General features: G+C 40.9%; 1 protein-coding gene across 1 annotated transcript in view; it reads right to left on the bottom strand.

Moving 5' to 3' along the window:
* Nucleotides 1–15,451, bottom strand: part of LOC101693886 (anthrax toxin receptor-like) — a 36,525-nt gene extending 21,074 nt beyond the window's left edge. Inside the window, exon 1 of the mRNA XM_004765823.3 lies at nucleotides 14,956–15,451. Within this exon, the coding sequence (XP_004765880.2) occupies nucleotides 14,956–15,224 (269 nt within the window). The 5' untranslated portion in view covers nucleotides 15,225–15,451. The remainder of the gene's footprint in view (nucleotides 1–14,955) is intronic.
* Between the last annotated feature and the right edge of the window lie 1,970 nt (nucleotides 15,452–17,421).

Raw genomic sequence — 17,421 nt, 5'->3', positions numbered from 1 at the left:
AGGCAAGGAAGGAAGGAGGATAGAAAAGTCCCCACTGATTCTGATATGTTGTTCTATTGCCCGCCCTTCCCACTTACCAACACATTGGTAGAAGTCCTGACCTCAGCACAGAGGATGTGCTACTAGGACTATTTTATTTCCCTCTTTCCTATCAGCCTGCAAAGCTGAGCCATTATGGATGCAGGAGGACTTTTCTAGCCCCACTGCCAGGGGAGGGACTGGAATAGACCCAGGACAGTGCTGTTGTGGTGTCATCATGCTACAACCAGAAGGGAAAACTACAGGTCTCTCCTGTCCCTACTTTTAGATTCTTGGTTCTGGTTGGCTCCCACATTAATCCCTGGATGGAGAGTAGGAGAGTAAAGAAGGTTGATGCCTCATGATGGCCCCTTCTGCCTAGGTGGGAAGAACTTTATTGTGCCTTAGCTGCCCAGGGTTCAAAATTCTTTGTAATGTCATATCTCTGTAGGTCTGCACAATTCCAGTTTCTGAAGGTTTATTGACTAAGTGTTTTTGTCAGGGTTCTATGGATGGTTAGAGTGAAACAGACTGGTGCTGGTGCCTGGATTCTTTCCCTGGGTCTGTGAATGGTTCCTGCCTTTTACGTGTCCTATGTCAGAGAACATAAGCCAGAGTCAGAGAACATATGTCAGAATCAGAGAAACCCTCAAGGAGGCTCTTCCTTTTCTTCCAATGATCCCTATGTTCATTGACATTCCCAATGTCATGTTTATATGTTTTTACATGTGTCCCACACATCCAAAAGCACCCTTTCTCCACTCCACCATTCCTTCTGCCTCCTCTAAGCTACTTCTAAAACTGTCACTAGATAGTGAGGGAAACAAGGATAGATGATCCTAAGTATGTCCAGATTATCATTCATGGAGCCTGTATATATGAGGCACTTTACATTAAAGATTTCCAATTCCAGAGCAGGCTTGTGATATCAGAATTATTTCCATTTTGCAGTCAAGAAAACTGAGTCTCTCATAGTTCAAAGAATTTGGCACAATTTCCATGGGTAGCATAGATCTGACTCCAGATCCAGTTGTAAAGCTCAGGCTCTCCCTGTTCGACTGGGCAGACTGGGATGACACTGATGGAGGACAGTTGGAAGAGAGGCAAGCAGGCAAAAGTGCCCCCATCCTAAGAGGAAATCACCCTTTAGAGGATTTTACACCACCCAGGAAAGAGCCCTTCACCCATTCCCGTGTGATAGATGACAAAACCCTGATTGGATGATAGGTGCAGGGAGGATTAATCAGATTAAAACAGCCCACCTACAAGCTCATAAAAACACTTAGACTTAAAAACTCCAGTGGCAACTCCTCTCGGATCCCTTCCCTCTTCAGGAGCTTTGTACTGTCACTTTACTATGGCTCAATAAAGTTTGCTCTGCTGCCCACCACTCTTCATCTGGTCTACCTCTTCATACTTGGCAGCAGTGTGACCAAGAACCGCAGGCACTAAAGAAGGAAATCCTGTAACAATAGGAAAGTTTGGTGGCATTTTTAATCACCCTTCCCCCATTCTTTTTCCAGTCTGGTGGCAGTTTGAGTCCTGATCTGTGGTCCAGTTCCAACTTCTTGAACCAGAGGGAGCAGTGTGGACCTCGCTTATAAATTATTGTGTACATCTTTTCTCTAAACTTGCTGTGGGGGTTAATTTAGGATTTGCAAAGGTAGTTGTGGACACAGATAAATTTAGAAAGCTACACATATGCTCAGCCAGAAGCATATTCTGTGAACACTTTAAACTTTCACCTTTGGGGGCACCTGGATGGTTCAGTGGGTTAAAGCCTCTGCCTTCAGCTCAGGTCATGATCCCAGGGTCCTGGGATTGAGCCCCACATCAGGCTCTCTGCTCAAGCGGGGAGCCTGCTTCCTCATCTCTCTCTGCCTGCCTCTCTGACTACTTGTGATTTCTGTCTGTCAAATAAATAAAATCTTTTAAAAAAATAAATAAACTTTCACCTTCGGTTGATCCCTAGGTTCAGAACAAGTCTAGTTAAGTGGTAAAGGAAAGCCCAGTAAATAACATCTACCTAATTGGAAGTGGAAGAGTTTCTCTTCTCTGTTTCTTGTGTTTTTTGTTTTTTTTTTTTAAATGTTACGGTGTTTTTATATTTGTTTCAAACTGCCGGCATTCAAAGGAATCGCTGTCAAAATATAAGCTGAAAATTAGCCAAAGAAACAGAAACTCCAGTGTCCCCACACAAGATACATTCTTTGAAAATGTAATTTGGAACGATCTCAAAACAAATGAACTTCTACACATGTAGAAGGAGCAAAACACCCCTGAGACCAGTGAGAATTTTTTTTTTTTTAGAAAATCTTATTTCTACAGTTACTACATTGTAATAATCCAAATCAAATTTCCAACAACAAAAATCACAGAATGTACAAAGAAATAGAACATTGTTCATTCAAAGAACTAAATAAATTTACAGAATCCATCCTTGAGGAAGTCAAGGCATCAGATTTAAAGCTTGTATAGCCACTCTGGAAACACTCTGGAGGTTCCACAGGAAGTTAAAAATAGATCTACTCTATGACCCAGTAATTGTTCTACTAGGTATTTACTACAAAGATATAGATGTGGTGAAATTAAGAGAACCTGCACTCCAATGTTCATAGCAGCAACGTCCACAATAACCCAATTGTGGAAAGAGCCAGATGTCCTTCAACAGATGAATGGATAAAGAAGATGTGGCATCTAAATATATATATTTATGAATATGACTCAACCATCAGAAATGATGGATACTTATAATTTATATCGATGTAGATGGAACTGGAGGGTATTGTGCTAAGTGAAATAAGTTAATCATTTTGAGTCTATTTTTGTGTGTGGTATAAGGAAGTGGTCCCGTTTCATTCTTCTGCATGTGGTTGTCCAATTTTCCCAACACCATTTATTAAAGAGATTGTTGTTTTTCCATGGGATATTCTTTCTTGCTTTGTCAAAGATTAGTTGACCATGCTGTCAAGGGTCTATTTTGGGGTTTTCTATTCTGTGCCATTGATCTATGTGTCTGTTTTTGATCCAGTACCATGATGTCTTGATGATTACAGCTTTGTAATATAGCTTGAAGTGAGGCTTTGTGATGCCACCAGCATGGGCTTTCTTTTTTTTTTTCCAACATTCCCCTGGCTATTTAGGGTCTTTTCTGGTTCCATACAAATTTTAGGATTATTTGTTCCAGCTCTGTGAAAAAAGTTGAAGGTATTTTTGATAGGGATTGCATTGTATGTGCAGATTGCTCTGGGTAGCATAGACATTTTCACAATATTTATTATTCCAATCCATGAGCATGGAATATTTTTCCATCTGTGTCTTCTTCAACTTCTTTCATGAGTGTTTTGTAATTCCTCGAGTATAGATCCTTTACTTCTTTGCTTAGGTTTATTCATAGGTACCTTATGAGTTTTGGTGCTATTGTAAAGGGAATTGATTCCCTAATTTCTCTTTCTACAGTCACATTGTTAGTGTACAGAAAAGCAACTGATTTCCGTGCATTGATTTTGTATCCTGCCACATTACTGAATTGCTGTATGAGTTGTAGTAATTTTGGGGTGGAGTCTTTTGGGTTTTTCATAAAAAGTACCATGTCATCTGCAAAGACTGAGAGTTTTACTTCTTTGCCAATTTGAATGCCTTTTATTTCTTTTTGCTGAGGTTAGGACTTCTAGTAATATGTTGAAACAATAATGGTGCGAGTTAGCATGCTTGTCATGTTCCTGACCTTAGGGAAAAACTCAGTTTTTCCTCCATTGGGAATGATACTGTGGGCTTTTTGTAGGTGGCTTTTATGATATTGAGGTAAGTTCCCTCTGTCCTTACACTGTGAAGAGTTTTAATCAAGAAAGGATGTTGTGGGTATTAAGGAGGGCAAATATTGCATGGAGTACTGGGTGTTGTATGTAAGCAATGAATCTTGGAACATTGCATTAAAAACTAATAAGGTATTTTGTGGTGACTAACATAACACAATAAAAAAAGGGAAAGGATTTTTATTTTGTCAAATGCTTTTTCTGCATTAATCGAGAGGATCATATGATTCTCATCCTTACTTTTATTAATGTGATGTACCATGTTGATTTTCAAGTGTTGAACCACCCTTGCAGTCCAGGAATAAATTCCACTTGGTTGTGGTGAATAATCTTTTTAATGTACTGTTGGATCCTATTGGCCAGTATGGGTATTTTAAAATTTATTTTTTATTTATTTTCAGCATAACAGTATTCATTATTTTTGCACCACACCCAGTGCTCCAGGCAATCCATGCCCTCTATAATACCCACCACCTGGTACCCCAACCTCCCACCCCCCGCTCCTTCAAAACCCTCAGATTGTTTTTCAGAGTCCATAGTCTCTCATAGTATGGGTATTTTGACATCCATGTTCATCAGGGATATCGGTCCATAATTCTTTTTTGTTGGGGTCTTTGTCTGGCTTTGGGATCAAGGTGAGATAGGCCTCCTAAAGAAGTTTGGACCTTCTCCTTCCATTTCCATTTTTTAAAAAAGAGCTTCAAAATTAGAAGGGGAGGTGAACCATGAGAGACTATGGTCTCTGAAAAACAATCTGAGGGTTTTGAAGGGGCGGAGGGTGGGAGGTTGGGGGAACCAGGTGGTGGGTATTAGGGAGGGCACGGATTGCATGGAGCACTGGGTGTGGTGCAAAAACAATGAATACTGTTACACTGAAAAGAAGTAAAAAATTTAAAAAAAAAAAAAAGAACTTCAGTAGAATTGGTATTATTTCTTCTTTAAATACTTGGTAGAATTCCCCTGGGAAGCCATAAGGCCCTGGACTCTTGCTTTTTGGGAAGTTTTGATTACTCCTTTAATTTCCCTGCTGGTTATGGGATCTGTCCAGATCTTCTATTTCTTCCTGTTTCAGTTTTGGTAGTTTATAAGTTTCCAGGAATGCATCCATTTCTTTCAAATTCTCCAATTTGTTGGCATATAGTTGCTTATATATGTTCTTAAAATTGACCATATTTCATTGGTCTTGGCTGTGATCTCTACTTTTACATTCATGATTTTACTAATTTGGGTCCTTTATCTTTTCTTTTTGATAAGTCTGGCTAGGGGTTTATTGATCTTATTAATTCTTTCGAAGAACCAGCTTCTAGTTTCATTGATCTCTTCTACTGTTCTGGTTTCTATTTCATTCACTTCTGCTTGAATCTTAACCTTAATTATTTCTTAATCTTAATTATTTCTATTCTTCTGCTTGGTTTAGGCTTTATTTGCTATTCTTTCTCCAGCTCCTTTAGGTGTAAGGTTAGCTTTTATATTTGAGATTTTTCCAATTTTTGAGAGAGGCATGCATTGCAATGTACTTCCATATTAGAACCCCCTTTCCTATATCCAAACATTTTGAACAGTTGTGTTTTCATTTTTATTAGCATCTATGAACTTTTAAAATTATTCTTTAATTTCCTGGTTGACCCATTCATTCTTTTTTTAAATTAACAATGAATTATTTGTTTCAGGGGAACAATCTGATGTCCTGTGTCTTTTGACTGGGATATTTAGCCCATTTACACTCAGAGTAACTATTGAAAGATATGAATTTAGTGATATTGTATTACCTGTAAAGTCCCTGTTTCTGTAAATTGTCTGTTCCTTTGTAGTTTATGTTACTCTTTGGCTCTCTCCTTGCTTATAGGGTCTCTCTTTTATATTTCTTGCAGGGCTGGTTTGGTGGTCACATATTCTTTCAGTTTGTTTATCTTGGAAGCTCTTTATTTCTCCTTCCATTCTGAATGATATCCTTGCTGGATAAAGTATTCTTGGCTGCATGTTTTTCTCATTAAGTACCCTGAATATATATCATATCGGCCCTTTCTTGACTACCATGTCTCTGTGGATAGGTCTGATGCAGGTCTAATGTTCCTACTTCTGTAGGTTAGAAACCTCTTTTCTTGACTTCTTTCAGTATTTTTTCTTTGTCTCTGAAATTTGGAAGCTTCACTATTATATATCAGAGTGATCTATTTTTTATTGATTTGGGGAGAGGTCCTTTCTACCTCTTGGACACGAATGCCTGTTTCCTTCCCCAGATTAGGAAAGTTCTAAGCTATGACTTGGTCAAATACACCTTCTGCTGCCACCCACCCCACCTCCATCTTCATCCTCAGTCATTCCAATAATTCTGATGTTGGTATGTTTTGTAGCATCACTGATTTCTGGAGCACTGGGTGTGGTGCATAAATTTTGGAACATTGAAAAAAAATAAAATAAAATTTAAAAAAATCCTCTCTTCATGCCCATTAGTTGTTTTTCTCTCTTTACCTCAGCTTCCTTCCTTTCCATCAATTTTTCTTCTGTGTCACTGACTCTCTCTTTTGCCTCATTAACTCTAGCTATTAGAGCATCCAATTTAGACTGCCTTTCAGTTGGAAAATTTTTAATTTTGGGCTAATTAAATCTCCTTTCTGCAGCAACAGATTCTTTAGTGTCTTTTGCCCTTTTTTTCCAGTCCAACTAATAACTTTATAATTGTTATCTTGAATTCCAGGTCTGACATTTTACTTATATCCATATCAAGTTAGATCTGTGCAGAGAGTATTACTTCTTTATTTTGTTGTGAATTCCTACTTCTAGTCAATTTGCCCAGAGAAGAATGGATATACGAATGAACAATAAAAAATATCAACCATGACTCAAGCAAACTACACATTAGAAAAATCCTAAGAAGTCAGAAACCAAAACAGAAGAGCAAAAGAATAAATGAAATAAAAAAGAGAAAAGGAGGGGAGGGGAAGAGAGAATATAATCTCACTAGGTGGACAAAACAGGGTGATCCACCTGTTTCTGAGTGTATTTTGGTCTATGTGTTAGAAGACACTAAATCCCAAAATTGTAAAGAAAGCAAAACTTTATACACACACACACACACACATTAAAATTGAATAGAGTGAAAGGAAGTCAAAATGAGTGAATAAAATCAGAAACCAAAATGAGTGAATAAAATTGAATAGAGTGAAAGGAAGCCAAAAATGAAGAATAGATCTATAAAATGTAAATGCAAAAAATGAAAGTTTAAAAAAAGTTTAAAAAGAGAGTTTAAAAAAGACTTAAAAAACAAAGAGTTGATAAGAAACTAGTTGAAAAGGGAAAAAAAGAAATGAAAAATTTTAAACTGAGAGATAAATGAATCATGAGAAAAAGGCCTCAAATTCTATATACTATTTTCCTTGGCACTGTATTTTTAAAGTCTTGTGGGGTCTGTATACTTGCTCTGCTCCTCTTCTTTCAGTTGGTCTTCTGGTGGGGGGTAGCCGGCTGTGCTGCTTCTCAGGTGTCTTTCCTGGGTGGAGTAGCCCCTCCCCTTGCCAGGTGTCTGACCTCAGTGTAAGTTAGTCCTTTGTATGTCATTTGTGTGCCATTTGTTCCCTTAAGACTTTCTGTGCCTCTTTAGAGGATCGAAACAAAAATGGCTACAAATGGCCCTAGAACCAAAAGACGCAGTTCCTTCTCCTTAGTAAACTCTCGGGGATCAAGGCTCTCTACTTTTTTGTGTGCCAAACTCTGCAGACTCTTGTGGTGCATGTCCACAGCAGTCCTCCAGGGGAAAGTTGTAGGGTCCTGTGTTAATGCTTTCTGTAGGGCTGTGGTGCTGAGAACAGTGGCTGGATTCTGAGTGCACCCATTCTGCCCCTCCCAGGGGATGGTGAATGGTCTCTGTGTTTCCAGTCCTCTGCAGGGTCCACAGGCAAGAGAGTGGCCACCCAATTGGTCTGGCTTACAGTTTATGGCAAATTGAGCTGAGAGCCCCCTTCTGGGCTCACTGACCAGAACAAGTTTCCCCTTTCCACTGCTTTGGAACTTGACCAGCTCAGGAGTCCCTGTTAATTCTGTGACTCCAGGATCCTGAGACCACATTGTCCCACCTAGAGATCTTCTCATTTAATCCCCTGAGCACCATTCAGACAGGGATGTCTCTCACTGGAGCAGATTTCTAAGGATTCTGATTTTGCCCTCTGGAGCTGTATCACTTTCTGGTAGCCAGCTTACAGAGGGTCCCTCCCCACTCCATTTATCTTCTGGTATCTTTCCTCAAGATTCACTTCTCTGTATCTCCTACCTTGGAAAAAGTGCTCACTTTTCTACTTTCAGGGTTTTGGTTACTCTCTTCCTACATCTGAGGTTGAATTCATGGGTGTTCAGAATGATTTCATAGTTATCTAGCTAAATTCAAGGGACCGATGAAATGAGGTCCCTTACTTTTCCACCATCTTGCTTCCTCCCTTGTGCTGATTTCTTTTCTTTTCTTTTTAAAATAAACTTCTCTTTACCAATTTCAAAATGACCTCTTTTTAACCTCAGGATGACTTTGGGATATTTAAGAGGGTCCCTGGAACATCTCAAAATATTTTTTGCTCTCCTTATAAAAGAGACATATTAAACTAATTTTGCTAGTTTGACATGTTGAATTACGTGGGAAGCATTCTCAAATAAGAAGATATGTTAAACTTTTTTTAGGTTATACTGGTATGGATCTATGTTATTAAGGTAAGTTCCAGAAATTGTATGGAATTCCAAGAAATCAATGTCTTGGTAATATCTTATCTGTCATAATTCTAATTATGGTCTTAAGAAGTATGTCAAAGAAAAAGTGAAATTTCTTGTCAATTGCACTGTAATGAACCCTCATCAGATCTTTAATATTCCAGCTTTTAAGCTTTTAAGTCTTTTGACATTTATAGACAGTTACTGCTTTACACTAGTGGTTTTGCAGAATTAGTTTCTGTTCAAAGAGATTTATGGAAAGGACCTTTTCTGGTAACTTTCCAGGTACAAGTTTCAGATAACTTTAACTGAAGTGGGGGAGAATTTTCTGAACACTAATGGAGAAAATGATGGATTCATAGAATTTCTAACAGAAGATTAAACATTAATCAAGAATTAATTACATAGTACTAGAAGAACTCATGAGGATTATTATGAATTTATGATCCTTTTTTATTTTATTTATTTTGTTTTATTTTTTAAAGATTTTTTAAAATGTATTTATTTGACAGAGAGAGATCACAAACAGGCAGGCAGAGATAGAGAGAGAGAGAGGAGGAAGCAGGCTCCCCGCTGAGCAGGGAGCCCGATGCGGGACTCAATCCCAGCACCCTGAGATCATGACCTGAGCTGAAGGTAGAGGCTTTAACCCACTGAGACACCCAGGCGCCCCTATGATCTTATTTTTAAACATTGCTGGCTTTTCTGTTCCTCCATCTCCAGATTTAAGGAGTCATTTTTATCCTTTCTTTTAATCTAATTATAATTTATAGAAATTTAGTAAACAAACTTTTTACTGAAAATAAAATATCTTTTACTCTCTATCTGATCCTTCTGTTCTTCAGAAAATTTTAAGTATTCATTTTTTAAAGATAATCTATTTATTTATTATTCTGAAAGAGAGTGAAAGGAGGGGTAGAAGTGGAGAGAGAGAAAATCCAAAGCAGACTCTGTGCAGAGCCAGGTGGGACTCGATCTCAGGACTCTGAGCTCATGACCTTAGCCGAAACCAAGAGTTGGATGCTCAACTGACTGAACCGCTCAGGTGCTCCTTGAGTATTCTTACTTTACATGACAATATAGGTATTTGTGTAAGCTAAATAAGAATCTGATTTCCTTCTAACAGGATGAAATTGGGCAAGTGATTTGTTTGGCTTCTTAGCTTAAAAAAGTCTAATCACAAAATCACAGAAAACAATGACAAAATCTAATCAAAATTTCTTATTACCAGAATTAAAAATGAAGTGGACCCTAATGGAGACAATAAGTCCTCTTAGATATCATCAGAGCTTTAACTGGTATATCATATCTGAGATTATACTTAAAATAATTATTCTTCCTGCACTCATGGAAATAATTAAGCCCAGTTTAATGAGACTAGAGTGATTTCATAAATTATTCTTACTGAGATTATTTTTGCTAGAAATTGGGATAATGGGAAAGAGGAAGATTATGTTTCAATAAAAACTGCTTTTTGTCTTTCTGTAAAAAGCAGTAAAATCTATAACACACCCTCATGGAGATCAGATTCTAGCTAGACCTGTTCTTGTCTTTGTGGTGTTGCTATCTACCTGTAAAATGTAATGGATCCTAACTTCTATTTTCCTTATATCTGTGTACAGTTCTCTAAATTAATGCTTCCAATTTGCTCCCTCCCTTCTGATTTGGAATCACTAAGATCAGAAACTGCTCTTTTCCCAAAGCCCTGCAAAACTGAGCTGGATAACTCGATATAAACTTCATAGAAATCAACACAATGTCTCATGCACAGGAAACATTTGTGTGGTAGGCCACTCAGAACAATCATTTGAACATCCATTGACATCACCAGAACATTCAAACTACACAAGATGCTTTAAGCTCACATTTAAGAGCCCTATGTCTGCACACCTTCTCAATTGACAGCTTTCTGGTCTCAGAATCTGGTTTGTAGTCTGCTCTAACCCTTAATTTTTCTTTTGTTCTCATTAAAATGCATCTTATTAAATACCTGAATGTTCACATGGTATAGGTCTAACTTTGGGAGCCCCTCTGTAACAATACCTCATTAAATGAGATACAACTGTTTAACTGAACTGACCTATTCTCAAGAATAGGGGACAAATTCAGTGAGATGGAACAAACTAACTTAACTTCTAGACTGCAAAACTTCTGAAATTTAAAAAAAAAGGTGAATGAATGAACAGTAGCATAATATCTATGGCAAAAGTCATTAGACTAGGTGGTTCTAATGTCTTAGTAACCTGTATAAGAAAACCAATAAAAAACAGCTAATTGCACTTTTCCCAAATCAAGTAACTACTTAAACTATTATATTAAAATAATTTCTTTGTTTTTCTTTTACATATTCTCTATATAAATCTTGGCACTAGATCCTGCCAATGTAGTGTTCCTAACAACTTAAGTTTGGTGTGACTTAATGTAAATCCATGTATACTTTAATTCTTAAAAATTACAAAGTGCCTCAGTTTATCTTTTAACATCAGAAAAAGAAGCTGAGACCTGTCATCCACAGTGCACTCACAGTGACATACCCATGTTGTTGGCATGATGGATCCAAAGAACTGCCTGTCTTGTCTACACCAGCCCTTCCTACTCCAACTGTGCCACATATGTAGGAGCTTTGGGAGAGTCTGTCTCCCTTTTCTCTCATTTGGCACACCTGATCTTGTTTCCCACTTGTTTTTCCCCAGCCTGTCAGGCTTCCTTTGAACTTCTAGAATTTTCCCCTTTAATTCCACTCATGTGCCCTCCGTCTCTTTTCCTATCTAATCCTTAAGGAATATAGGAGTTCTTTCAAGAACACAGATCCGATCCATCTCTCTTCTGATAAAAGTATTTCTTTCAGTGAATCCCACAGATGCCCTTAAGATATAACACACATTGCTCAGATAGGCCCAAGGGCCCACCACTGGCCAGCCCCTTCCTTCTTCCTCCTCCTCTACCCTCCCTCCCTCCTCATACTCTGAGATCATCTGAGGGTCTCACACTCAGGACTTTACACAGGCCATTCCCCTAATCTGGAGTTTCCTGGCCCTCAAAGGGAGTCAGCCCTGGGGCAATGGTAGAGCTCACTAATTTTCATCTAATTCAACTTAATGAATCTAATGATTAAGGTGGAAATGAACCACTCAAGACCTTCCTGCAGACAGTGATTCTCAGGGACCCACGCAGCCTTGGACTCTTTGGCATGGGCTTTGGAGGAAGACATCCCAGGATTTCAATTACTGCTCCATGTCTTCCCTTCTGAGGGCTTTAGGGGGTCATTTCTGGCCCTGAGTGACCTTTTTTTTCCCCCTCATTTGTGAAATAGAAAATATTTATCCACAGTGGAGAGGAAGACTCAGTGATGAAGCTACTTTTTCTCCTTCCCCTTGTTCCCAGTCTACAGCCACATTTGGGCTCCCCCATCCAAACTGTCTGTATTCCTCAAGATAGATTCAGAATCTAGCCACTCTGCATCCCCACCGCTACCCCACGGGTCCACACCACCATCATCTCCCTGGATCCCCAGAGACCTCTGCAGTGGCCTCCTGGTGGGTTCTGTCCTTTGGCCCCTCAATTGTGATCCTTTCAGACCAAGATCTAGTTGTATGCCCTCTCTGCTCAAAAACACCCTCTTACTTCCCTCTACCTTTTAGTCTGCCAGCCCTGCCTTCCCTGACCACTTCATCAGAAAGGCCCCTCCCTCAGTACTTTCATCTTCCTTCCCTGATTCTCCCCTGGTGCTTATCCTACCTAATACACTACTTCCTCTCCTCTTTGATTTATTCCCTCTCTAGTCATGGAAACTCCAGGAGGACAAGGACTTTGTCCAGTTTTGTTTGCTGCCTTACCTGCACATCCAAATAGTGACTGATGTATAGCAGTTGCTCAGACATTATTTGTGAGTGGATGAATTGTTAAGGGAATGAATGAACGAGCAGGACTGTTCATCACATGGATGATAGGCCCCAGAGAACCTTGGGAGTGTCACCAGCACAGGCATTTGACCTGTATCCTGCCACCCAAAAGGGCATGTCAGAAGAGAGTCAAGCCAGGGAGTCAGGGCTTTGTCAGGGGCCCCTGTAGTGCCAGGGAGTCCCCAGCTCTGGTGTGCCTGACTCTGCTTTCCCTAGCAGCATTTTATACTCATCTTCTATGATTCCATGAGACGCTATGTTGGGCAAACTGCATACAAACTCCCCTTCATTCTCATCACAACCTGGTGAGTTGGGTATGAAGATCCCCATCACAGAGGGGAATCTGAGGCACAGAGAGGTGAAACATGTTGCCCAGGGGGACAGGACTGGTTAGTGCAGTCTGCCTCACTCACCAGTGTGGGCAAAAATGATCCTCAGTGGTCAATACTCCCCTTCCTCTGAGAGCAGCAGGGAGAAATGCTGGAGGGACTATGTGCTCACCTTCCAGGAATTTCTCATCAAGTTGGCCCTCAAAAGCAATGCGTAAAGCCATCTTCAACCACACTAGTTGTGCCCAGGTCACACAGAGATTATTTCCCGGGGGCTGAGGAGTTTTCTGTGGTTTCAGACAATCTTTGCCTGGTTAACTGCAGGCAGGCTCTAGCCAGACCCCTCACTGCTGGCTCTGGGAGCTGTGAAAGGGGTGTATAAGGGCTCTTTCATGGACCCCCTCAGCTCCTCCTCCCATCAGTACATCCAGCAGGATTCAGTTCTGGCTACCTGGGTAACATGTCAGAATAAGGGTTGGGGGGCCTTGATCCTGGAGCATGAGTGAGGGTACAGGGGATTTGATTGCTCCCTTTCCTCCCTTGCCCTCAGACTTCAGAGTAGGGTCCATACCCTTCACATCAACATACAGCTACAGCCAGCTGTGATCAGAGAGAACGGTATCACCTCCCAGCATTTAAAAGCTAAAGGGGGAAAGAGCAGAGCTATGAAAGGGACAAGAAGTGGGGACCTCTTTGTTCAGGAAGCCATTTCTCTGGCACCTTTCTTGTTCCCTCACTGCATACCCTCCTCAGAAGAGAGGAAAGGGAACATTCCCCCACTATCTAATGATTTGCAACAAACTGACTCAGTTGACATTGAGCAAATCACTAATCCCTCTCAGCCTCGTTTTCGTCACCCTCATAGAGAAATAGAATCTACTTCCCTAAGCTTTGGGAGGCTTAGTTCAGCTCATCGCAGGCATGTAGAAATTGCTTAATTACTATTATTTCAGAGGCCATACCTATACCCAGAATCCTTCCCAATACAACCCAGGGCTGGGTTTTGCCCACACTACTAGGGTCATGAAGAAGGGCACTGTAACAGGATGGCAGATCAGGGGGGTCTTTGGAATCACCCACCAGCCTTGGATCTACTTTATCCAACCTCTAGATCCTGTCGCTTCTCCAGGAGAGTGAAAATGCAAAATGTCTTCCTTACCCTACATTCTTCCTTACTCTACATTCTAGGATGGTTTTGAGGGTGATGGAAGTATAGTGGATGGGCTTTGGAAATCAAAATGTGCTTCAACGATGACATTATGGATGGTCATATTATTATTACTACTGAAGGGGTCAACCCAATAGACAAGTTGGAAATGGAAACAAAGCAAAACTCCAGTCTCTCCAAGCATGAAGATCTACCCCCTTTTCTTCTCAGAGGGCCACAAGGTGCCTAATGCACAGCCCAGCTTCCCAGGATAACACCTGGTCATACCTAGCTGTTTTGCAAGTGTAACACATTCTGGAATTTGGTCTCCAAGTGGTTGAAGAAGGAAGCAAAAGCCTTGGCAGGAAAGCAAAGAACTTTCTAAGCAGTGAAGGTCCAACAGAACCAACAGGGAATCTCTCTGGAGTCTAATAAAAATAGAATCTACTTGGGTGAAAAGCAACACAAGCAGAAAACTGCACAGACAGAATCTGAAACCCAGGGGCACCTGGGTGGCTCAGTGGGTTAAAGCCTCTGCCTTCAGCTCAGGTCATGATCCCAGGCTCCTGGGATGGAGCCCCACATTTGTCTCTCTTCTCAGCAGGGAGCCTGCTTCCTCCTCTCTCTCTGCCTGCCTCTCTGCCTACTTGTGATCTCTGTCTGTCAAATAAATAAGTAAAATCTTAAAAAAAAAAAAGAATCTGAAACCCAGTGAGCTTCTAAAAATTGCTGAAAAGGGGCTTCTAACAATCACCTGCCCATCCAGCTGTTTAAGGGGCATGCAGGGCACAGATCCTGGCCATGTCAGAGGAGGGACTGAGAGTCACCCAAAAACCGTACAGTGGCTTTTTTTCCTTTCCAAAAAGAAAATTCTCAGGGAATAAATTCTTGGAGCATTCATTCTACATCAGGAAAAAGGGGTTTTATCTTAGGTGTTAAGACTGTCTCCACCTCTCCTTTCCCAGAGGCTGGGATCTCCTTGAACCACTTCATGCCCTGAGGTCAGAGGTGCCCTGAGGGACATCCAGGGCCAGGGTGGGAGAGCTGCTCACGCGTCCAGGAGGAAGAAGATGTTAAAGGCACTATCGCAGTTTCTCAGATCAGCTTTGTTCCTGTAGTGCCTGGCGCGGTGGTGGAAAGATCTCCCAGCTGGGAGGTGGTGCAGGAAGCTCCCTGTGCTCAGCAGTGGAGGTGGCAGCAACAGGAGCAGGAACAGGGAAAGTGCAGGGCCTGGGATGCAGATGCTGCTGCTCCCTATTTTCTTAGCTGTGCCCGAGACCCCACTCTCTACTGGAGCAGAAGTGGGATTAGTGCTGGCCATGCCCAACCACCACAGGCTTCTGCCTCATCCACTGTCTCCCCCCAAATCTCGTGCCCTGGGGTCTTGTCCCCTCCAGCACTGCCCCAAATTTCTCTGAAAGCCTCCACCTGGTATCTGCCCTTGGGGCGGAAGAGGCAAGTGGCTGTCTCTGGGGTGATGGCCCTACTACCTGAGTGGCTCTTTCCCTGCCCCACAGAGGCAGAATTCCCTGTGATGTCCCTTATGATGGGCAGGGGGGTTGGCATGGTGACTTTGTGACCTGCAGCTCTGCTCAGTACCCTGCTTGTTGATAACCCCAGGTGGGAGCCATGGGATCTTTGGGTGGGGATTAGGATGGGGCCATCATTTGTCCCTTATCCCAAACCCTCCAGATGTCCATTCAAATCCTCAAGACCCTGCCTTTTGATAACTGAAAACAGGCAGCTGAAGTGGACATCCATGTAGGTAAGGAGGTCCAGGAACTGGGAGACTACAGTACAGGTCATTGGTGTGAACACTGACATCACCCATAGACATGGAAAGATCTAGAAGGTCAAGAAGGTTTGTGCAAGCATTCCAAAGTCCTTTGTGAATGAGGGACATTCTGGTTAGGTACTGCTATGTAACAAATCACCCCAATGTAGTGACATACAAGAGAACCATTTCCTATGTGCATAAGTTCTGGGAATCAGAAATGCAGAGAGGGTGCATGGAGATGGTTTGCCTGTGCTTCATGGAAAAATAAAGGCATTGACAACTTGAGTCAGAGGCGATTCATCACTTAGACTGTGATGGGAAAAATATATAGAAATTCGTTAACAGATTTTTTTTTAAGATTTATTTATTTATTTGATGGAAATCACAAATAGGCAGGTAGGCAGAGAGAGAGGGGGAAGCAGGTACCCCGCTGAGCAGAGAGCTTGATGCGGACTTGATCCCAGGACGCTGGGATCCTGACCTGAGCCAAAGGCAGAGGCTTTAACCCACTGAGCCACCCAGGTGCCCCTCATTAACAAATTTATTTTCTTCATATTTATATGCACAAAGGAAGAGTGATATATCCCCCAAATCCTTCTAAGTCTAAAATATATCTTTCAATACTTATTACATAAAAATTGGAAGTGATTAAAAACTCTGTGTATGTATGAGTTTTTGAAGTGGTTTTTAAAATCACAGGATATCTTAAATGATATTTAGGATTTGGTATACATCTCTCATTAGCATATTCGTTTTTCCTGAAGCACTGGTTCCTGCCTCTACTCATTCTCTGATATGGATGTTTATCTTTTTCATATCAAGTTCTTGGCATTCCTTTTTTTTTAACTTAAAAATTCTGTGATTTCTGACTACAGTCTCACAAATAGTGCTGACAAAAGGGAGAAGCTTAGAGGCATTGGGAGAGAACCTAGTTTTATTTATTTTTCTTTTTTTTTAATTAAAATTTTTTTTTATGTTCAGTTAACCACTGCATAGTACATAATTAGTTTTTGATGTAGTGTTCAGTGAATCATTAGTTAAGTGTCATACCCAATGCTCATCACAGCATCATCACCTTCCCTTCTACCCTCTGAAACCTCCAGATTGTTTCTTGGGGTCCATAGTCTCTCATAGTTCATCTCCCTCTCTGATTTCTTTCCCTTTGGATTTCCCTCTCTTCCCCCATGGTCCTCCATGCTATTGCATGTGTTCCACATATGAGTGAAATCATATGATAATTGTCTTTCTCTGCTTGGCTTACTTCACTTAACATAATCCCTCCAGTTCCATCCATGTCAATGCAAGTGTTGGGTATTCATCGTTTCTGATGGCTGAAAAGTATTCCATTGTGTATCTGTACCACATCTTCTTTATCCATTCATCTGTTGAAGGGCATCTCAGCTCCTTCCACAGTTTGGCTACTGTGGACATTGCTGCTATGAACCCTGGGGTACACCTGCCCCTTCTTTTCACTATGTCTGTATCTTTCCTTATATGGCCTGCATATTAATCTTTTTTTAACATAAATTGAAGTATTTTATTTACAAGGACTTAGGTTTGCCTACAGATCTTCATTCTTTTTTTTTTCTTTTTTAAAAATTTATTTTCAGCATAACAGTATTCATTATTTTTGCACCACACCCAGTGCTCCATGCAATCCGTGCCCTCTCTAATACCTACCACCTGGTTCCCCCAACCTCCCACTCCGCTACGGCTTCAAACCCCTCAGATTGTTTTTCAG

This window comes from Mustela putorius, unplaced genomic scaffold (assembly GCF_011764305.1).
Source record: "Mustela putorius furo isolate JIRA1106 unplaced genomic scaffold, ASM1176430v1.1 tig00003909_pilon_pilon_pilon, whole genome shotgun sequence".
NCBI classification, from domain to species: Eukaryota; Metazoa; Chordata; class Mammalia; order Carnivora; family Mustelidae; genus Mustela; species Mustela putorius.
Note: the sequence above shows the minus strand (reverse complement) of the source record. Positions and strands in the feature narration are given on the sequence as shown.